This window comes from Rhododendron vialii, chromosome 3a (assembly GCF_030253575.1).
Source record: "Rhododendron vialii isolate Sample 1 chromosome 3a, ASM3025357v1".
NCBI classification, from domain to species: domain Eukaryota; kingdom Viridiplantae; phylum Streptophyta; class Magnoliopsida; order Ericales; family Ericaceae; genus Rhododendron; species Rhododendron vialii.
The window spans coordinates 7,226,241-7,250,444 of record NC_080559.1 but is presented as its reverse complement, the minus strand read 5'-3'; the positions used below and the strand labels follow the sequence as shown (position 1 = coordinate 7,250,444).

The following is a 24,204-nucleotide window of genomic DNA, read 5'->3' as shown; positions in this document are numbered from 1 at the left end:
TAGTTTGGCTATCCATCGGATAAGACTTTCATCCCTTAGAACCACTAGCTCTTGCACTACGTTTGGAAAGGAAGTAAAAAAAAAAAAAAAAACAACTAAAGGCTTCATTTGAGCAGGGGGAAAAAAAATTATGTTGACAGGATATTTTGGAAAAATTATTCAATGCCAAGAGGTACGCGGTGATTGGATAAACTATCAGATACTTGGGTAACACAAAATGACGGACCTGGGATGGCTTGTGTTCCCTTTTAATTGGAATCCATGCAGTCCCGTGATGGGATCCAAAGCGTTCCAAATGTATTGTTTTGTCGCGGAAGTAAAGATTGTTTTGTCGCGGAAGTCATCTTTACGACAACTCAATTTGATTGAAAATCGTTAACTAGTAGTATATGGTTTTGAGACTGTGTGCGCCTCCGATTGGAATTGTACAAACAAAAATCTTCTGCTCAATTCATTTTTGTTACCCAGTCAAAACAACATTCTTTTCTGTGCAAGGGCGAGCGACCCTCTGTGATTGCATGGAAACGGTGCTAGGCCCCCGGCCCCTCACGGACCAACCTAATTAACCTCGCAGCACTACCAAAGTAACTCAACTTCTCTACCTCGTTATACCACACCATGTCACAATCAAAATCATGTTTACCATGTACTGAATCTAAGTCACACGAATTTCCGTTCGACCGGAAAAAAAGAAAAGAAAAGAAAAGGAATCTAAGTCACACATCCAAATGTTTTTATGTGCTTCAATATGTGAAATCAAACTCAACCAACCTTTTTTCGAATGGACATCGCAAGCAAACACTTGTGACTCATTGCCATGCTCTTTCTTCTCACCACGTCCCCTCTCTTCCTAATATACTCACGCATGATAGAAGTTTGAGTAAATTATTGGGTAGTGGTTTGTGAAACGATTCGCAGTTTGCAAATTCTGATGAGACCGCTCAGTAGCGATCAAATAGGAACTCTGCTTATATATCAATATCCAAACATATACTTGGCTTGTATTTCCCAGTAGAACTTGGATTGCTTCACCATCTCAGCGCGTTCATCGACCAGCCTCTCCTTCCAATAATCCTTGCACCTTGAAATTTTCAAGAATCAATTACCAGTGGTGAATTTTCACAAGGAAATGAAACAAACGAGGCGTTTAATATATTTCATTTCACCTTTTCTTCAATAACAGATCAAGTTCTATCATTTGCACTGCGTCACCATATACTCCTTCCTGCATAAAAGAGAGAAAAGAGTAAGCCCGGGCTATGTCAAGTATCACAAAGTAACAGTACTCCATATAGCCAAAAACTGAAACATAAAATATTCTAATGAAATACTTTATCTGCGGAAAAAAGAACTACTTCAAATTATTATCCCACTATGACCACGAAAAAGTTGCTAATTGTATATCCCCTCCTCCTTTCTCTCTCATGCGCTCGCGATCACACACAGGAGCACCGAGCACCGGTTGGCCAACCGCAAAGGGAGACGTTATTGCCCATATCCAAATAACATCCCTATACTCCCAACTCACTACCCTTGTTCTATTGTTACTGCCAGCAAATCAGTAAGTTTTCAATGCAATCACAAGTAAAGAAAAAAGGGCCAGTAAAACTCCAAAACTATGTTACATGGACTCTTCAAAATAAACAAACTTGTATCGGACATTGGTAATAAAGTGGAATATGCACGCCATAATTCTTGGAAAACACACATTTCAAGACCTGCATTAAAGAAAAAGACAAACATGGACGAATAATAATTTTACGAATTTCAGGAATAATGGGTACAACAAATAGGGGCGGAGCCACATTGTGGCAAGTGGGGTTAAGTCCCCACTCACTTGCAAAAAATTCAAATATTCATACAGATGTTGATGATTTTTACGAATTTGACTCCACAGATACTAAAAAATTGCCCCAAGGAACTCATTGAAATTACAAGACTTGCAATGGAAGAAGGTTCAACATTATTGAATCGAGGGCCAGAGAACCTTGATCTTGAATGGTGAGTACTGATCCTTCTACTGCTGATTTAAGTCCTATATGGCATGGTTCGAAGCCCTAAACTCCAAACCTTAGACTTTGAAACCCTCCATATGACTCTAAGGGTATGTTTGGTTGGATGGAATCAAGATTGGAATGGAATAGTAATTCCAATGACTTACTTATTCCAATGTTTCGTTCGCCATTCACCTTAGTAAAGGAATTGTCATTCCATCCAAAAAGCTAAGGAATTGTTATTCCATTTTTTTGTCACACCAAAATTATTAGTGTCACTCCAACATTCACTATTGCCACTCCAAAAAATGCTATTGCCACTCCAAAAATTACTATTGTCACTCCAAAAATTGCTATTGCCACACTATTCCATTGGAGATGAGAATGACTGTTCCTAAGCATAACCAAACATGAGAATGAGAATGATTATTCCATTCTCAATTCCTCCAATTCTATTCCATTCTTAATTCCATTTCTATTCACATTCCATTCCATCCAACCAAACGCACCCTAAGGGACTCCAGTTCTATGAGTTTTGGCTCTTATTCAATCTAATCAGAGACATGTTTCGATAATGGTTTGACTTCGGCATCACGTTTGGGCATTGGTAAGTTGTGGAGAGTCTCTTGCCTCTATTGAACTGGATTTTGCATTTTAGTAGAGCACTGGCTACTGAGCTGATTGGTGTGGGGTTTGCGGACTGTGTTTGATCGTTGAGAATGGCTCATAGAGATAGGGGAAGAAGAGGAGGTAGAGGTAGCGGCTTTGTGGCGACATCCCAAATCGTGAGCGGAATAAGTTTGAAGAGTTTAGTTGACAAGTTGCTACCTTAGATGATAAGTGTTCAACTACTATTGTTGAGAAGAGAAATTGCTACCATGACAGAGAACGTGCAGTATTTGCCACCAGGTGAACAGCATACTCTGTGATTTTGCCATTACTAATTGGGTCTATGGTCTACATACGCATCTGCACCCAACAGCCGTACCCAAATCCATCTAACTTCGCTTCCAAATACTTTACTTCATATTCTCCTGCTCGAACGAACTTGTTCATTACAATCCTACTTTAATAAGAACATTCATTAATTTTCAGTGGAAAACATAGTAAAGGGTAACTAAGGAAAGAAATTGACTTTACAACTCATGCTAACCAAACAACTCATGCTAACCAAAGTTTACGAAGTAGTAACAAGATTGGTTATACTAAACATACACTTAAAAAGGCGTAATACCAATACATACTAACCTCTCTGCAAACTGGACACTTGGACTCTGGATTTGCAGCCTTAAGACCTTGGAAAACCATAACCTTAGCAGCTGAGCAAGCGCATAATTTACAAAAAATATGGCCGCAGCTCAAAGCATACGGATTGAAAACAAGGTCCTGATGCATCCAAAACAAAAGCAAGTGATTAACATTGTAGAACCAATTAAAACACATGGTCAGGAGCGATTCCATAATTTTTGCCTTCAAAATTGCACTTAGAAATGTTACGTTACCAAGCAAATAGCACAATTCAGGTTATATTCTAACGTCACAGAATCTGGAAGCATCAAGGTTAATACAGGCTCTGCAGCATTCAGATCACAAGAGAATGAACTGGAAAACAAGTTGGGACCATCTGGCTCATCACAGTTCTTGTAGAAAGCTCCGAGTTCTATTAACCAAGGAGATTGCAGTATCTCTATATGTTTGGCCCGCATCTTAGATTTAAAATTTCTTCCTTTAACAGATCTGTGCACCTACACATACAGATAAAAGAACAGGAAGTGTAAAATGGAACATTGTTGGAAAATCACAAATACTGACAAAAACTAACAGAAATGCAACCATAACTGTTTCAGTGCATTTTTAACTGTCTTAACGTACCTTTTTCGATATATGCTTATTCTTGTTCTTAGTGAACTGTTTTTAGTAAGTAAATATCAATAACCTTTGTATTAGAAAAGAAAAAAAAACATTTGGTCTAAATTTTGTACTTTTAGATTCCTCCATCAATACCAACCAGAAAAGTATAAACATTTGACTCGATGGAAAAAAGCTCAGAGAAGACAAAAATAAGCCGTTTTACTCTGTAGTCTGTACACATCCAGTCAATAATGCCAAAGCTAACCAAAGCTAAGTCTGTAATGTACGAAATCTACTCCTTCCAGACACATATTCGTGGTTACTAATGGCGGCATCCTTTTTTTTTTTCTGGAAAGAACTTAACAACCCAAACGTGAAAAGAAATTAACAGAATGGAGGCATTCATACTTACCTTATCATATTTCTTAAGGATTTTGCGCAAAGCAATAGCATTCATGGTAACATATTCAATCAACATCTGCCCCTCTTGTGCCATTGCTTGGTGATCATCCTTGAAACATTGACGTAAGCAGATCATGTATCTTTGCATCCCGGTGGCAATATGAAGCTGGAGAAGGTGTCTAACTCTTGAACTAAAGAATCCAGCTATCTCTGAAGCTTCCTTCATCAACTCGGAAAAGAACATCTGATCACACACTACAATAAAAAGAAGCATGATCACGAGCTAGACTAAAATAAAGGAAAAAAAACATAAAACTAAGAGTTGGCCACCGCCATCCCATAAGTTGACAGAACAGCATGGGTGCTGATTATTCCAAGTTTGGCGGTCTTCTACTTGAATGTCAGTGCTTTATTGTAACTTGAAATAATATATGGTATCGAAGCAACTTTTTCTGCCTAAGGACCTACTTCCTGCAAAAAAGTGTTGCGCATCTATAGTAAAAATTGAGCTGATTCTGTGATGGTTTTGAAAAGAGTTGAATACACAAGTATACGTAAAAGCTACTTCCAAGTCCATTGATGAATCTATACATTCCTTTAAGTCAAAACACTTCCAATTTATATACATGTAATGGGCGTGCAAATAGGATTATGGCAGCATTATAATTTCAAGGGTACATTTTCAACAAGGTTGAGCCTTGTGACAAGGAAGGCAATTTGTAAGTGCATGGTTCCCCAAAGTCAAGAGCAACATGTAAAATAAAAGGTCCTGTCGATTCCAAAGAAGACGTGGAAAACACAGTCATGTGCCTTCGATACAAGGCACTCTCCACTTTTCTCCTTACAGTGAGGCATTGTCTTTGTTTCTTTCCAACCTTTTTAAAAGGCTCAGGGGTTCACTTTTTCCCATTGGCACTTCATCAAAAAATCAAAAATAGTGAAACAGAGAATACTTAGTTGGCTTTTCATGTGCAATACCACATTTGAAAGTCATTCCTATATACAATTGGCATTTGTTTTTATGGATCTAATCAAAGAAGCATTTCAGAATTTGCCGAAGTTGTGAATGACATGACCAGGGGCGATGCTACATGTGCAGCTGTGGTGTCACTTGAACCCAGTGGCCTGCAAAATTCCACATTTTACAGAGTATAGTTTTTCTCCTCCTGAAAACTTCTACTGACTTGTCACCACTGAAAAAGACCTTTGAACAGGAGGATTTGCTAAACAAGATCCAAAGGGCCCATCTCACCCTTTTTAAAAGGATGAGAGAAAATCAAACTCACCCCAAAGCATAGTGACATAGTCTGCTCTCCTGTATCTACTCCATATTCCACTTCATATCCTTATGAGCTGTTTGATTAGCAAGATTAGACCTTAGTGCAAATAGTGAGTTCGCATTTCCAATGTTTGAATCTTACGCCGTTGTTATGGGATTTCATTTGATAGTTAACCCACAAAACATGGAAAATGCAATGCCTTGAGCTATACGGTATTGGTAATTCCCACACTATTTAGTACTTAGTTCATGTAACTTGCATCCCTCCTTGATGTTAATATTTAAGCTCATTTTGCCAAGAGAGCCCGCTAAGATGGCCAAAGCCAAAGGAGCATGGGTGAACGTCCCTCCCTCCCACACGGTCTTGGGTTCGAACCGTGCTTGCGGGTAGTAGGGTCCTTGAACTAGTGTTAAGAGGGACTTTGGTCCCACTCGCACCTTAATGGAGCTATGGGTTGTCCCCTCCAGGGGTTAATTTGCAAGGGCGCAATGTGGCGACGACACTAATCAGGACAAATAGCCACATCTGAACATTCCATAATGGGTGGGAACCTCGTTGGTCACGCCCATGGGGAAGCTACATTGGTCGCCCTTCCCCTCCTTTTTTAACTTAGCAACAGAAAAAGGGGGAAAAATAGCCCAAAACTACGACTACATCACAAAACCCCGCAATCACATGCAATGACATCATTTGACATAATAAAAAAGAGTAGTGATTTCCCCACTCCCCTTTTTTTAGAAGTGCACTCATTTTCGTTTCCTTTAATTTAAAAAATACCCACAACAGCTTCACTAAAATACAAAAAAATGGAGTGTCTTTATCAAAATAGGGGTGTGAAATCATTTCCAAAAAGAACAAAGAAGAGGCAATACAAGCGATACATACATGGACAAGCTTCACATTGACAGAATTCAGAGTCTAGCCGTGTTTGGTTTCCAAGTTCATCCTGTCCAGCTGCTCTAGGGCAAGAATCCCTTAGTCCCCTGCAAGCCCTACAGCTTTTGAGGACCTTCTTGAGCCTCTTGTACTCAACGTGAGAGCACTTATCAGTAAACCTCTCCTGATTCCCATTAACATACTCCATAAAAGCCTCCCCGAATTTCATCTTCGATTGGCTTAATTACCAGCTCCTCAACCCTAGCAGACTTTCAAGAAATGTACTCCAGGGTTTAGGGGGGAAGAAAAGTCATCGAATGCGAAGAATGAGAGGAGATGTGTGAATGGGAATGGGTATTGGTTTTTTTTTGAAAAGGAAGGGGCTGCCAAACCGGCGCTTTGATCGGGTCTAATGTGTGTATGGTTGCATGCCATGCACGTGTAGCGGGGTGCTTCAGCTACACAGGAAAAAACAAATCACATATGGCTTCGTTTGTTTGTTTTCCAATAAAATGTTTTATCTATTTTTTAGTGTTTGATTGTGAAAAAAATGAGAAGAATATTTTACATATAAAATATTTTTTATTAATTGGATAAAAATGACTTATCCTTAAATATTCAGCAAGTTATTTTCCGAAAATGAATCTACTGCCTTCTACGGCAATTTTCACTGCTCAGTTTTCTCGATCGTCAGTCCTGACCCATGTTCAATTCCAATATTTTTAGATCTCTCCACCGTTTAAGCCCCCTCTAGATCTCTCTACACTATTTTTTGTTGATTTCTGAAAATATTTTCAAATATCAATGAAACACCTAAAAATAAAAGTTTGAAATTTGTTTTCTAAAAAACTATTTTACATAGAAAATATTTTCCATTGTAAACATTTTACATCGAAACAAACGGAACCCTAATTTGTTTGGTTTGGAGTTTTGAGAAATTGTTTTTGAGATAATGAATGGTAATAGGTGGAGATAAATAGATAAAAAAAATTATTAAGAATTCTGTAGAGTTAAAAATAAATAAAAAAATTCACAACTTGCAAGTGAACAAAGTGATTCAGTATCACACTCAAATACACACCCAAACATATACTTACGCTCAGGTAAGTCATGGACCCGCACACACTAGAATGCTGGGTAGCGGAATAGAACTCGGATATAACTTTGTCCAATACAGTATCTTCTGTCTAAAATTTACGCCCTTGTGACTCTTACCATTTGTTCTTGTCGAAACCATTCTTAACAAGCATCACAAAAAGATAGTACTACTTAACGATATTAGAGAACACTTTGCGTCTTTATCCAGTCATTCAAATCCAACCTAAATTTGGTGATCCAAAGCAAAGGGAAAAAAACACCAGGCCTAGATCATACTTGATCAGTCCTCGATTTTATGTTGCAGGGCTCACGAAGACGAAGTTCAATATTGGCTCCATTAGAATGGTTAAGTGACAACTCTGCATCGTTCCAATTCCATTTGGTGCCCCGAATGAACACACACATACATACATCTATATTACACTACACAATGGTTTTGCAAAATGTCTCACTGACAACTGTCCTCCGAGGGAGGGCCGTGATTGAATTGTGAGTGAGTCTTTAATTTAATCTTTGGGGCCAGTTTCTCTCGTATAAAGTTTGGTAGTGGGGAGTCCTACATGACACTCTGAATGGATTAGATTGAATGTTGATTTTCAAGGGTGAAGATTCATACTCTCATATGGAATTATGATGTATTCAACGGTGTTTTTTTATTTTCTCTCCTTTCAAAATTTGAACTTATTTCAACTTTCCATACAATTACGCTGGTCAAGTCAAACGTCAAACTACTATACAAGGAGGAGATTCGGTCTATTAATCAATCCAACGGACAGAGTTCTTTTGGGATTTCAAGATTTTACCCAAACGAACAAGGAAGTTGGTTCGGATCAAAAAAAAAACAAGGAAGTTGGTTTCCATTGTATCAGTTTTCCAAGGGAGGCGGATTCTCTCCAGTTAGACTGCAGAGAGTCCGTGCAGTTCAATCATAGCCGTTCATCTTTGTATCAAACAGTTCAAACTGTGTAAAACTTTTCCGGAGAAAAGATTATCCGGAAAAGTTTTTTTTAAACCTCGACCGTTAAAAACACCATCTGACGGTTGTGAACATTCCAACCGCACCTCTACGGTCCACTGCAGTCCATGCCTAATTCTTTTCCAAGAATAGCTACAAGATGTACACGCCTCTCTCTCCAATATCAAAGAAGACCTCTCTCATTTTGCGTTTTGAAAATTCAATCAAGGTTCAGCCCAGCCCAAGCCAAGAATTTTGGGAGCGTCTCTCGATGTTCTCGGTTATATATTTCGTCCTCTTTTAGTCATTAATGTTGCTTTTTTTTTTTTTAATGTATTTGATTTGATTGTACATGAGTTGATGTTTACATTTGTGGAATTTGATTTCTAGGATTTTCATTATAGTATTTGGACATATCTAATTATCTCTTCAGCCTTTTCGTTTCCCTTCCTCATTTGTGTTTTCTCATAACACTTATTTCTTTTGATCTGAGACCATAACGGCAGCCCAGTCCATCCGCATTGCCAAATCCGTGACCCACCATGGTAGCTCTCTCACATTTCAGTGACATCAGAATGACGAGCAACAATGATTTGGCGGGTTTCCTCCTCCATTATTTTTATTTCTCTGTTTTAATATACTGCCTTCACTTCCCAGTTGTGATTTAGTGTGGTGAATGTCGGGCAACCAAATCTCTTACTATTGTGGTGGTTGGATTCTTTGTCTTCCTTGAGTGGTTAAAACATAAATCTCTCTTCCTCCTTTGTCCGCTCCTTTGGGGTTCCTTGGGGGATCGTTTTTCCCATAGCCTGCTACCACATATGGCCCGTAACGAAAGCTTTGTTTGGACCCACTTTTCAAGGTAACAAAAGCTTTGTTTGGAGTTTGGACCAACTTTTCAAGCTAACGATGACCCAGATCTTTCTGTCATACGTTTGATCATTGCGAAATCAGTACAGTGGAACTTTTTCATGAGCTCCACCCCTCAACGGAGCAAGAGAACAACTCAAATTGGCTGGGAGCCTCTGTTGGGTTTTTTGCTATGTGAAAAATAAGGAAAAAGAAAAAGAAAAGAAATTCGATGGTTTTGGACCTTTGGTGGAAACTGGAATGGCTTTGGACTATTGGTCAACACATGTTTCAAGAAAAAGCCAACACGAACAATTAATATGGAGCATGTGTGGGATATTTGGTGCTGGGCTCCAGAATATTCTGGGCAAATCGAGAGGCTTTGTGCTACATATATTTAAGAAGGGTTTGTGCCATGTGTGAAGAGAGAGAGAGAGTGGGGAGAAAGAAAGAGAGACTAAGCAATGAGGAGAGTCAGTCCGGAACCCCTTTGGGAGGTCTCCCCCACCGTGAGGTTTTGTGTGAGAGAGAGAAAAGATGTGAGGGAAAAATAGAGTTGTGGGGTTGAGTGTAAAACATTGTATAGAGCCGTGTGTTAGGAGCCCGGGAGGGTTTTACATCTCACATTGTTAAAGCATCCAACTCCAAACCAATTGGCTAAGAGTGGAGAGGCTGCCCAAGCTCATCTCCCCCACACGTGCGACCCCTGACTCGCACGTGGAAAGGTCAACAAAAGATTCGGAACACACGAATCACAATGAAATAAAGTGCAATTATGGCACAAACAAAGGGAAAAAGCCTCCGAAACTCTAGCTCTGATACCATGTTAAAGCGTCCAACTCCAAACCAATTGGCTAAGAGTGGAGAGGCTGCCCAAGCTCATATACTAGTTTTGGAGGAGATATTTAACCGATGTGGGACAAATCTCAATATTGTAATTGTCTATTTTTCATATAGTGGAAGATTTCTATCTCTCCCATGGACGTACCCGAGTTTGGAAAACCACGTATTTTGGTTGTGTGTGTTCTCTCGCTATGTGATTTGTTTTTTGTTTGTTGAGCTTTTATTGCGGTTGGGATTACTGGGCATAATCCCAACAGCCTCCCCAACCAAACTTCATGAATCTCAATGTAGATGGTGCCTTCAACTCTACCGCGGGTCAAGCATCCATTGGAGTCTTAATACGGAATGACTGCAAAGAAAGGGTCGCGCGGGTTTTTACCAAAAAGTCGGTGCTAATTCAGCACTCATGGCAGAAATGCTAGCTCTAAAGGAGGGGGATAATCTTGACTCAGACTTGTATTCGGAAGCTAGAAGTTGAAATGGATGCCCTCTCTAATCTAACCCTTTTGCAGGTACCTCCTACTCAGCTCCTTTGAGCCTCCTACTCAGCTCCTTTGAGCATGCCACAAATTCGACTTATCTATAGGGATGGAAACAAGTGAGCAGATGCATTGACGAACGGCACAAGTGTTGAAGGCGATAATTTACATTATTATTATGGTGTTATTCCTAGTTGTTCTTATTTGAACTTGGATTCGATTGGGACCAATTCCATTTACAAATAAAAATTTAAATAAAAAAAAAAAAAGCCCATAGAATATCAATCTTTAAGCACTTGAAATCGCAGTCTTGGAAATAATCACTCATCAGGGCCTTCTCTGGTGCAAAAAGAAACCTACATAGCCTTTCCCAAATACGATCTCACCATTGTCCATATATATATATACATCAGCCACATGCAAAATCTGCCATTGCAATGCTATCTTCAATTATCAACATAAAATTTGGAATATTCGCATTATGGCATAAAAAAAATGAATGACATCGTTGGCATACTTGATTAACTGCTCCGAGAATTTCTAACGTAATCACCGACCTATGGATTGCACGTCATATGTGATGTCTCACATATGAGTCTCCAGAAAGAGAACAGTTGAACATTGTTCAAGAACGCGGTGAAATAAAAGAACCAGTTGTGCTACTTATGCAACCAAGTCCAAATTGATAGTAGTACATTAATCAAGAGAGAAATTTTCCAACGAAAATGATATTGATACCAACGGGGTCGATACCGAAATCGTAGGGACAGCCGCGCTAGGCCGTCTCCGGCCACCGGACGGCTGATCCGAGCCATCCAAAAATTCTAAAAAAACAAACGAGGGGGCCAACACGAAAATCAACGGCATCCGAGGTGTGTAGGGTGCTTGATCCGAGCACCCTTTTTTCGTGTATATATGTTTTCATATGTATATATGCATATATACACGAAAAATGGGTGCTCGGATCAAGCACTGTACACACCTCTGATGCCGTTGATTCCCGCGGTAGCCCCCTCGTTTATTTTTTTTAGAATTTTTGGACGGCTCGGATCGGCCGTCCGGTGGCTGGAGACAGCCCGGCGCGACCGTCCCTACGATTTCGGTACCGACGGGGTCGATACCAATGGGTCGATACCAATAGCACTACTCATTTTCCAAAGGGATTCCAGCTCTCTATAATTCTAGTACTCAAAATGACAAAACTACCTATAATTATGTTTCAGTAAAGAATCTCATTTGTCCATTTTTTTTAGTAGTAATTATACTTTAATCAGATCAATAATTAAGTATTTGTTGACTGATTTCTCAATTTCTTAATTTCCACCACTCGCAACTCAAATATGTACTTCTTTGGATGGCTGGAAATAATTTGAAAAACTATTTCAAAAAAAAAAAAAATACTACTAAAATATGAACCAGCTTTGTTCGGTTAACAACTTAGTTTTAGTTTTAGTTTACTTTTCAATTACTATCCTATTTTTTTCTCCAATCATTACCCTATTTCTCCAATTATTATTTTCTCATCTCTCTTTATCTCTCTCCAATCATTACTCTATTTCTCTCTCCACCTATTACTAAAACTAAACTAAACTAAATTCTCAATCAAACACAACCAGTGTGTTTTTTGTTTTATTGTGTGTTTTTTGGTCACTTACTAAACTAAGGTGCTTGATGATTGCATCATTTGAAGGTATCTCTTTTAGGAAATGCTCTACCCACTCACCCTCCATATTTAAAAATGCAAAAAGTAAAAGAGAAGAAAGATACGATTCTCAATTCCTTCCAAATCCAAAATGATGACATAAAAATCAAGAAAAAGTTTCCATGATGCTTTCCTAGATAGTGTCATCATCATAGGCAGTATTAGTAATTATTTAGTATATATGCATCTATAGCCACACATTGGCTACTGTGATTATGTTTTGTGAACACTCTGAACAAAAATATTTGCGTAAGAGGCACTTTATTGTTGGACGAAGCCCCATTCTGTTTAGAAAAATTAGTATTTTTCCATTTCTTTTTTAGAGTTCAGTAATTTATTTTGGACTGTCTCTTAATAAGTGTTCATTTTGTAAAGTTAGTGCGTAAACGTTGGTACATTTTCTATTTTGCCCCTAAAAAGTAGATTCTATTTTGAAAAGTTAGAGAGTAAAATTGTAATGATGATATATTCATAGAGAGTAAGTAGGGAAAGTGAAGGTAAAAGTCAATGTGAAAAATGTAATAATGATATTTTCTTATTAAGTTGGAGTTACGAAGCAGGACACTTAGGAAAGAGATGGAGGGAGTACTTATTTGAAGAGCGGGTTTGACACAATGGTAAAGTTGTTCCATTGTGACTTGGAGGTCCCGGGTTCGAGTAACGAAAACAGCCTCTCTACTTGCAGGGATAAGGTTGCGTACATCAACTCTTCCCCAGACTCCGCAATGACGGGAGCCTCGTTGGGTTTGCCCTTAATTTGAACTTATTTTATACTTAAAAAATAAGAACCTTAACGGAACGAGTTCTTTTAAGTACTTATTTTCCGTTTTACGAAACAGATCATTCTCACACAATACATCACATCCAAAATTGGATTCATCTCTAGGTGTTCTCTATTTTAAGGCTGAGACTTAGTAGCAGGATCCTCCATTGGAGTGGCGAGTCCACTTTAGAACCTTTTGTTAGAACTTTGGTTCACAAATATCATTTTATAACAAGAATCATTGGACTACATGATCGCAAAGACACAAATAAGAAAAAACATGAGAGTACGAAAATAGTGAAAGTAGGAAAGATGTTGCCTGTGAGATTGAGAGTCGTGTAGTCACTGTCTTAAGGCTAATATTCCTCCCCTCGTGAAGGTTCCACCGGAGTGTACTAGCCCCAAGATTAAACCCAAGCGCTCACAAGCATTCCTCATCCGATGTTCACGACCACCGAGAGGTTTGAACGAGTCACGAACCGAGTTGCCTAATCAACATAGAAAATATAGAAAATAGAATGTGAACTTTCACACAAACATATTTGTATCTCTCTTTTTGTACATCTCTAAGAACATGAGTTTTTGTCTTTTCTATTTTTTTTCTCTTAATTCCCTTATATGAGATACACATATATATAGGAGTAATAACCATTAATATAGAGATAATGATAGAGCATAAATACTCTTTATTTTGTAATCAATATTTCAATACTTCATTAATATTGTAACGGTAAAACACTAAAGGTGAAGAGTTAATACTAATATTTATTTTATTAAAAATATTCCAACAATCCCCCACTTTTAATAAAATAAATATTATATAGTTTGACTTTTAAAATCACATGACTTTGAAAATACATACTAAACACAAAATTGGGCAACTATATACTGTGCAATAGGTGAAGGTGTCTTCCGGACTTGAACCTCACTTAGTGTTAATAGTTTACCTCTGAAGGATCATAGTGAACTATGTCTTGAACTAGACCCTTTGAGTCAGAGTTCAACATATCACACACACAGTACCGGTATTGGACTTTCATTCGCGGGTTAGTGCTATTAATGGCCATGCACTCGATCTTGATTCTCATGGGAATTTCTATAGGCTAGCCCAAGCCTCATAGTCGCGGCCTCACGACAACTCCCACTTAGGTGAATCCTCCAAGGGTACAGTGACGGAATGTACCTTGCGAAAGAATCCTCGCCTTGGATTCATTAAGAGTTAAAACTCATCCTCAACCTCTCACTTCTTTAGCACTGTGCCTTAGGAATGAGCAAGAGAACAACTCTATATGGTGTCTCATACTTTTTTTTAGTGCTGATATCAAGTCACGCAATATGGATTGTTTTTACCCATTGAATCTCCTTCATGGGATCTCCAGTCACAGAGATTGGGTTACCTCCCTAGGTGACTTCCTATAGGCTTTGCTCATTCCCCTCGACAATTTTTAGGATCTAGCCTCGTGCTAGTCCAGAGGCAACAACTCCTCTTGGGAGTTCAATAAATGCCTCAATTTTTATTTTACTTTGCATGCATGCTTTGGCTTCTCAAGCCTTTATTCTCCTTATAATGGTGCAAATTTCAAACTTCGTCTTGTTGGCTTACAAAACGCACCTGTATAAATTTCAAACACAACTCGCCAACACAAAAATTAGTATTATGAATTTCTCAGTAAGAAATATCCAACCAATATTCACAAAAATTAGAAACCCCACATGCATTATCTATTTTCCTTAAAAGGAATAAAGCAAGGGCAAGTTGATATGAGCAATCAAACTGGTTGCTAATCTTATAAACAAAATTCACAGTCTATCAAAATTAATATGCCCCCACCAAACACTAGCAATATACTTATAATTTTAATACCCACGTAGCATGCATATTAAAGAGAGTATTGCGTACCTTTAAAGAATTTGGTCAATACACCTCCAATAAAACTCTCATAGGAGTTGTATCCTATGCAACTGGAAATTTCTTATTTCACAAATGAAATTGGATTAACTAACCACTTATTTTATTACAAAAATGCATCATCAACAAAAGGATTTTGACGCACGTTACTCAGAGTACTCCTCCATAGATGGTGAGTAAAACTCAACTTAATCGAAAGAGATATGACTCTTCTTGATGTTATAAATCTTGAAAATGCATGTTCCCAAATCATTACATAAATATTGTCCAAGGAAAACCTTTTTTAAAGCCTCAAAACTAAAACATTTGAAACCTTTTAAGTGATAAAAACCCTTGATCAATTCTCCACCTAGGACATTAAAAACATTTTCAAAGATAAAAATCCCTTTATTTCTTCCCCCCCTTTTTTTTTTCCCTCAAATGCCCAAACATTGTTGAGAGCTTTATAACATTACACAAATTCACCAAGAATACAGAACCCATTTTTATTTATAAATAACCCCCACATTTCCATTCATAGGTATGCAACTAGCTTTTGTTAAAGGGAAAACTTGAATACTGAAATATTATTTCGAGAACGTATACAATGGTTTTAAGAATCAATAAATTCATATAATAAGTTTTGAAACTTACACAAAATAATTAAGTTTGACCATCCCCCACAAGTTTCAAAACTCCAATGAACCAATGAGACTCATACTAGTAAATATGATAGAAAATACACTGCCTTATTAAAAAGCAATTTAAACATATGCTCACAAACGGTCACAAAATAATACGAGCATTTATAACCATGGTTTAAAATCTCATTATTGAGGTAGCAACCAAAATCAATCATCTATTAACAAAGCTTAATCCTAATAGCCATGGTTGTAATTTATTTTGCCTTTCTACAAAACAATATTTGAAAACTAGTCACTATTCCAAAACAAAAACCTTTTGAAAAACCAAGTTTACAAATATCTACCCAAACAAAACACATTACTCATGGCAACAAAAGGGTCATGAAATATGATAATAGACTTGATTACGAAAAAATTGAACATGACATTTATTTTTTCCGTAAAGAGATCATCTATAGACATAAATCTTTTCCACCGAATTGGGAAACCAAATCCAGCACAAGACTTGGAAAAATAACCGCGTACATATGCTTATTACAATGTGAATTTCAAACAACCATACACAAAGCAATAGTTTTAACCCATTGATGGCGATCGAACACAAAAACCTTGGCCATACTTCTACAAGTAACCACCATAATAATTTCCCCCCACTGGGTTCTAACCGATCAAAACCGTGAAGACTATTGTTAGAAACTGGGCACTAAAGTGATAAAATCCCAAAGAATGCCACATAAGTATTCACAACCCATATGCAAAATAGTTATGCTAACCTTTAACCGTGCAATTTACGTGATCTTTTAGAATAAAACCTTTTGTCTTCCTTATAAGAAGAGCCGAATTAAGTGGGCTTTTTTTTTTTTTTTTCCTTTCAAAGCCACTAACAGTTACTAGTACTCCCACAATGACACTTGTAAATCCCTTAAAAACAATGGTGACCATTAAGACAATTAAATAGGGCAGTTACTACACGGGAAAATGAATAGCCAATCATTTCTCCGTACAAAGCCAATCAAAATCTCATGGTGTATGCATAGATACTTGCAATATAAAGTACACAAAATCTTTTACTTACAACCATGATAACCCATGAGCTACAAAATAATCACACTCTAAATGATTTCAAACAGTAATTTCACGGCTCCAACCTGTAAAATCAATCACCAAATACTTCCACCAACAAAAAATAAGTCCAAATCTAGATCTAAGGAATTGAACCTCTCTTTTTTTTAATAAAACAAAATACACAAGCTATTTTTTTTTTTTCCTCCTTTTTTCCAAGAAAATCCAATCACATAGCATTAATCATGCATTTTACGATCATCAATCTTATGTTTGTAACTGTCACAATATGCAATACTTATACGCCAATTATCACCGCATTCATTTATAATATATAAAAGAGGTCTTGTCAGTTACTCTTATGTATATATGTTGATATTGAAGGTGTCAAAATTTATTAACAAAATCACACTTAGACATTTCAGGTGAAACGTTTTCCTCTCCTATTAAGTATGAACCAACTTCAATCATGCACTACATACACAAATTATATTGCAATCCCAAAATAAATGCTGTAACTATAACCAATGTGTTTGAACAAAGACAAGAAACTTGTCAAATTTTCTAGGGTTTTAGCAACACTTCTAAATAAATCTGTCTACTGGAAAAGTAGAACCAATGTTTCTTCTTCCACGGAAATCAAGTGGAATCCAAAACTATTCCGAGGTTTTTTTTTCTCGAAACATTATTAGGCCACCTTTTATTTACTCTCAAACTTTGTTTAAAAAGTTGGTATTGTACTAGAGAAGACAAAATCCTCCGTTCTTTTTTAAATGTGAAAATCCAACTTTCCCACTAGAACTATCTGATTATACTAGTAATAACAAAGTAGCGTTCTCAATATAACTTTGTGAAGAAGATACTGTTAACAATATACAAACTGAGCTTATTAACCGTTTAATTTCCAACAAAGCTTTTTTCCATCCAAGGAAAGGAAAAACAAATATCTCTGTTTTATTTTCCTTTTGTTCCACCCTTAGGATATCGATGAAATAGTATAATGCAAAAATGAAACCAACCAAACTCTTGTATTAATAAGTTGTCATTTTTTTTTTTTTTTCACACTAAATGGATCACCACAGTATATGCAACAATGAGATAATGCCATTAGCAAATATCATGTGAATGTGAATCACCTTTGCTCACATGCAAAAATTGATTAGAATGTATGAATGTCTCATAAATGTACCATAAAGCACATGTCAAGAATTGTCAAAAAGTAACTGTCCAAACAATGAGTTGTAGTAGTGCAATAACTGTAAATCATGTTCTAAACAAAACGGAAGTCATTATAACTATTCAAGAGCCTAGACCTTAACTTTCACTGTAGTAACCGAAACTTAAGTGAGTTGATTATCATCTCGGTGCCTATAGCTATTAATCACAAATTTACTACTCCCAATAAATAAAGAGAGGCACCGAATTCTAGTGGCTTAGAATATTTGGTCATGAATTGAGGTTAATAATAACAATGGATTCATATCTTTAATGGCTACACAATGGACATGTGTATTATAAGATTCCACCACCGTGTCCTTAAAGTAAAATTTTGCAAGAACAACCATTTGATCGAGCTTTTAAGCAAATAGATATAACAATAGATACAATATTTCATTTGGCTATTTGGTTAAGGACGTTAAGCTCAATAGATACACAATATCAATTTCCTAATTCATCGAGGGTAAATATAATATTAGCCTTAAATTGTTAGAACTTTGGTTCACAAATATCATTTTATAACAAGAATCATTGGACTACATGATCGCAAAGACACAAATAAGAAAAAACATGAGAGTACGAAAATAGTGAAAGTAGGAAAGATGTTGCCTGTGAGATTGAGAGTCGTGTAGTCACTGTCTTAAGGCTAATATTCCTCCCCTCGTGAAGGTTCCACCGGAGTGTACTAGCCCCAAGATTAAACCCAAGCGCTCACAAGCATTCCTCATCCGATGTTCACGACCACCGAGAGGTTTGAACGAGTCACGAACCGAGTTGCCTAATCAACATAGAAAATATAGAAAATAGAATGTGAACTTTCACACAAACATATTTGTATCTCTCTTTTTGTACATCTCTAAGAACATGAGTTTTTGTCTTTTCTATTTTTTTTCTCTTAATTCCCTTATATGAGATACACATATATATAGGAGTAATAACCATTAATATAGAGATAATGATAGAGCATAAATACTCTTTATTTTGTAATCAATATTTCAATACTACATTAATATTGTAACGGTAAAACACTAAAGGTGAAGAGTTAATACTAATATTTATTTTATTAAAAATATTCCAACACCTTTCCCCGCCGTCCTAGCTAGCTCAGAATCTCCTAGGTTCCTCACTCCCATCAAGAAAGGAGCCAGCTCCTAACTAGAATAGAATCTCTCAAGAATATAAAATCTCAAAAGAAATAAAAGAGATGCTACCGTGCAAGAGAAAAATGTGTAGCGATGATAGAACGCTAGTTAAAATACTAACTCATATTTGTTAAAGACTAAAGTACTAGGCGCTAAAAGTTGAAATTTACTTACATAGTTGCAATTTACACTGTATGGTGACATAGCTAATGTCGAATGATAATGGTTACAATCTAAGAAGCAAGTGCGCAGGTACTGGTACGACACAGGAACCTTGATACAGCTAAACTTAAAAAATGTAGGGTATCCAGGCCGTAAGCCTATAACGAATCTATTTCGTGGCTATAGAGTAATGTATTATACATAATAATCATACTTCAATTAAACGTCAAACTCCGTTCAAAAATAAATAAATAAACGTCAAATATAACAGTTTAAAACCAAGCTTAAGGAACAAATCAATCTTTGATGTCACTGTACTAATTAAAGAACCTACCGACATAAAAAATGAAGTCTTCACCTCTGTAATTCTGGGTTACGGAAAAAAAAAAAGGTACGTGTTTCGTGTACTTAGAACGTACTCCCTTCGTCCCATTTTCTTAGATCCTTTTCGATATTCATGTCATTTTTCAAACTATTATATCTCTCAATTTATAATATTTTTTATAATTTTAAAAATTTTGTATTATAGATTTAATCGAGAACTATCAATTAGGATCTATATTGCATATTTTTTGAAATTCATATTAGAAAATATAAAAGTTTGAAGAACGGCACGAATATCAAAAAAGTCCAAAGAAAATGAGACGGAAGAAATATTTAGAAGTACCAAGTAGGACGGGTTTAAGAAGTACCCATGCTTCATAGATTTCAATGCTTTGACGTCAGCACCATTAACAACTCAAAGGTTGAGCTCTACAAAAGGAGCTATGGTGACACTGAAATGAGCAATTTGAGACACCGTGAAGAATAATATGGTAAGGAGCTTGTGTTTGAATCAAATTGGAATATCCAATACAATGCTTGAAAAATTATCTTTAATTGTCATGGCCGCTTTGCCAATACCCTGTTTTTTCTTATCAAATTATCTTGTCTTCTTGTTGTCGTCGTCGTTCAAAACCGCATGCCCGCGTAGCTTACCTAATTCCATGTATCGGGGCGGGGCAGACAGGGAGCGCCAGCGGTTACCGTCGAACACCTCGGTCATCAGGTACCCATCGCGGTCCTCTGCGTTGTGACCCAGGACGTTGTTTCCCAAGACGTACATCTTACCGTCGACGGTGACGGGGTGAGCGTATCGTCTGGGTTTGAGCGTTGACGGCCCTTTCTTCCAACCCAGATCAGACTATTGTGAACCATTCGGAGCCACCACCTCTTTTCTTTTCACAAAGGTATATGAATGCATCATCTATGGCTCTTTCCTGGGAGTATACTCTTTCTCCTCTCAACAAAATAGCGTATTACCCCCTTAAGTTATGGGAAAAAAATTCTGATTTACCTCCGCCTTCAGAAAATCATATACGTACTTTGCTCGTTTCATTTATCATTTAGTATCACTTAGCCCCATTTATTGTCCTGACTCCGAAATGGCATGCACGTATCAACAAGAGGAATGCTACATACACTACATACTTTCACTACACCATCCACTATATTCTTTATGGGACTCATTTCGGGTCCAACAAAAAATACAGAAAAATATCCATAAATTTTAAAATAATATTTTAAGGGGCCCTGCAAAAAATCAACTTTAACCGGTATCGATAAGTATTATTTCTGGATTCGTATGTTCAAAACTGCGTAGTTGAGCATTTTCACTCCTATAAATTTAGAAATAATACTTACCGATACCGGTTAAAGCTGATTTTTTGCAGGGCCCCCTAAAATATTATTTTAAAATTTATGGATATTTTTCTGTATTTTTTGTTGGACCCGGAATGACTCCCATAAAGAATCTAGTGGATGTTGTAGTGAAAGTGTGTAGTGTATGTAGCATTCCTGTATCAACAATTTATAAGGGAAATAACGTTTTAGAAAATCAGAGATCGATCCTAGTTTTTAACTTCGGTTTCATTTCAACCCTCAATATCACCCGAGGGAAGTTCCCCTTTCTCGTAACCATCCTCCATGGAAAATTACCTCCAGTCAGGCTAGTTTCACTTAGGGCTGCAAACGAACAGAGCCGCTCGAGACTCGGCTTGGTAAAAACTCGTTCGAGCTCGATTTGAAACATAAATAAACAAGCTTAAGCTCAAATTCTAGGTTCGTTTCGTTGTCAAGCCGAACACAAGCCAATAGAGGCTTGGCTCGAGTTGGCTCGCAAGCCAAGACTTAGTAGACTTTTTACGTTAATTACTACAATTAACATTAGCATTTTGGTACCTTGATGCTGAATTCTTACAAAAACATATTACATGTTATTATTATTCTAAAATTGAGATTATTTTCTTCTAGAGCATAAGAAAATAAAAGATATATACCTTCACAATCAAAATATTTTTGGTTGTATTATGCCTGTGCAATGATATATATACATTTTTCATTGGTCCGTTAAGGCTCGTGAACAAGCTCGAGTCTTCAAGCCAAGATCCGCTTGGCTCAAGCTCGACTCGTTAAGTTTTCTCTGAGCTCGAGCTCGGGTTCGTTGAAAACTTAATAAACAAACTTAAGCACAGCAAAATTCGGCTCAGCTCGGATCGTTTGCAGCCATACTTTCACTAATACTTTGGTGACTAGGTTTGGATACCATGTGATGTGTAATCAATGTATTGGTAGCATGTGTCTCATATGTCATGTGGAGCACATTCTACCAATCCAATGGTGACGCATTACATGATACCCAATTTGATATCCAAATTAATGTGGTCACCATAGCATTGTTTGGCTAGTTTATCCTAAAGATGTTATCTCCTTGAACCATAAATCTGGAAAAATTACGGGGTGGTGTTGGGGCACTGTTCAACGCCTCACATTCTTGGGCACACATCCTAGTGTATCAGGCTCATATGAATGTGCGATGTAAGCGCATTGGACATTACATGACGGGTTGAAAAACTGTCCAATTTTTTCTCCTATTCGATTACTCCGTTTGGTTTACCATTCTGAGAGTTACTTTTAACTCTCGGCACAGTTTTCAATAAATCTTTCTCTCTATCTCTCTCCACTCATTACCATTCCAACTCTCAAAAATAACTTTTTAAAATGTAAACCAAACAAAGCCCTCTGCGATAATTTATAATTAAGACTAATATTTGCATTCAGTAATGTCTTTTTATTGCAAATTGGAAAATACAGAAAGTCATAGTCGAATATATCTAAAGACATTATTGCAAATTGGAAATACAGAAAATCATAGTCGAATATATCTAAAGAGGGAAATATACTTGTAAAAGTTCACAAGAGAGAAGGTATATATTTCCATGAGAGAGAAGGTATATATGAAACGTATGAAACTAAGCATTTTGCTGCTTGTGGCTTTATTTCAGTAAAGAATCTCATTTGTCCAAAAAAAAAATTCAGTAACTGTACTTTAATAAGTTCAATAATTCAGTATTTGTTGAATTATTTCTCGATTTCTTAATTTCCACCGCTCGTAACTCAATTACTTCTTGTGTTGCAGGAAATAATTTGAAAATCTAGTTTTATAAAAAATAACCATACTATGCTTTGATCTGATCCGACCATCGAAAATGGGCAAATAACATGAAATGACAGATGATAGACATATATCTATGTTTCAATGATTATAAGCGTGTGTTTTCCCGTGATATTTTTTTTTTTGTCCCTCCCTAAAGGTGCTTGATGATTGCATCATTTGAAGGCATCTCTTTTGGGAAAGGGAAATGCTCTACCCACTCACCCTCCATATTGAAAAATGCAAAGTAAAAAGAGAGAAGAAAGATATATACGGATTCTCATTCCTTCCAAGACAAATGGTTACATCCAAAACGATGATATGAAAATCAAGAAAAAAGTTTTCATGATGCTTTCCTAGAAAGGGTCATCATAGGCCACTTTAGTATATATGCATCCATAGCCACACATTGGCTACTGTGATTCTGTTTTGTGAACAAAATCAGAACAAAAATATTTGAGTCAGAGACCCTTTATTGTTTGACGGGCCCTCGTTTTGCTAAAAAAAAAAGTATTTATTTTTGAATTAAAAATAATGTATTGTGAAAGAATGACATATCTCGTAAAACGAGAAAAAAATACTTAAAAAATAAGAATATTGACGAAACGAGACCTGAGTTTTTCCAAAGGCATGTGCTTATCATTATTATTTACTAGGGATTGTTCGTGACTAAAGGCACGAAGCAATGCATTTTGAGTACAAATTTTTTTTTAATTATCATAAATTTTTTTTTTATGTTTTCCGATCCCTCATCGTTGTTTTCAATTTTATAATATGAAGAATGACATATAATCCGTGTACGACACTACCAATGATCATCCAAATCACATAAATTCAAGCCAATAAATTCAAACCCAATATCATGATGCATTCATAAGATCCTATGTCATTTTCTTTTCGTATATAATTGTAGGGAATCAGTCTAAAAGGAATAAATTAATAGCAAATATTGAATTAAATGTAAAGAAATAAACTTTAGACAGAAATTAAGGAAACAACCAAAAAGATAATCAAGCTTTTTAAGGAAACAACCTAAAAACAATCAATTGAAAGAATTTTAAGTTAAGAGGTTTATATTAGGAAGTATGCTCTCGATCGAACGGATATGATCTATTTAAAATTTGATCCAATGGTTGTAGAGGGTGTTGGGTTTATATGGGTAGACAAAAATCGCTTTGTTTTATAATATAGGTTTTTTTGGGTAAAAAATGTGCATTCCCTAGGATACTTAGGCCATCCACAGTGGCATAATCAAAAGTAAATTATTTTTAAAGTTAACAATGTTGGGGTAAAAGATAGCTCACAATGGTATAATCAAACTTAACAACATTCTTAGAAATAATCAAATTTTGGGCTTTGGATAACCAAAACTAGCAACCTTTTTCAATAATCAAAATTTGTGGATATCACACCACATAAGTTAACTGGTTCTAAAATTTATGTACACGCGTGTTTCAAATGGTATTTTCTTCTTATTTTCTTCGCGTGCACTTATCTCATTTTCTTCGGCCACAAACTCTTTCT

General features: G+C 36.6%; 1 protein-coding gene across 2 annotated transcripts; it reads right to left on the bottom strand.

Moving 5' to 3' along the window:
- Positions 1-702: 702 nt before the first annotated feature.
- Positions 703-6,763, bottom strand: LOC131318526 (probable E3 ubiquitin-protein ligase BAH1-like). 2 transcript variants are annotated; one of them, XM_058348360.1, is made up of 6 exons: positions 6,413-6,760; positions 4,258-4,502; positions 3,497-3,739; positions 3,243-3,380; positions 1,167-1,225; positions 703-1,081 (listed from the first exon to the last, which is right to left on the bottom strand). In XM_058348360.1, exons 1-6 carry the CDS (start codon positions 6,630-6,632, stop codon positions 976-978), a joined length of 1,011 nt encoding a protein of 336 aa, XP_058204343.1. In that variant the 5' UTR covers positions 6,633-6,760; the 3' UTR covers positions 703-975. The 2 variants fall into 2 exon arrangements, with proteins under 2 accessions (XP_058204343.1, XP_058204344.1); XM_058348361.1 differs by having other exon boundaries at positions 712-1,081; positions 3,563-3,739; positions 6,413-6,763.
- Positions 6,764-24,204: the final 17,441 nt, after the last annotated feature.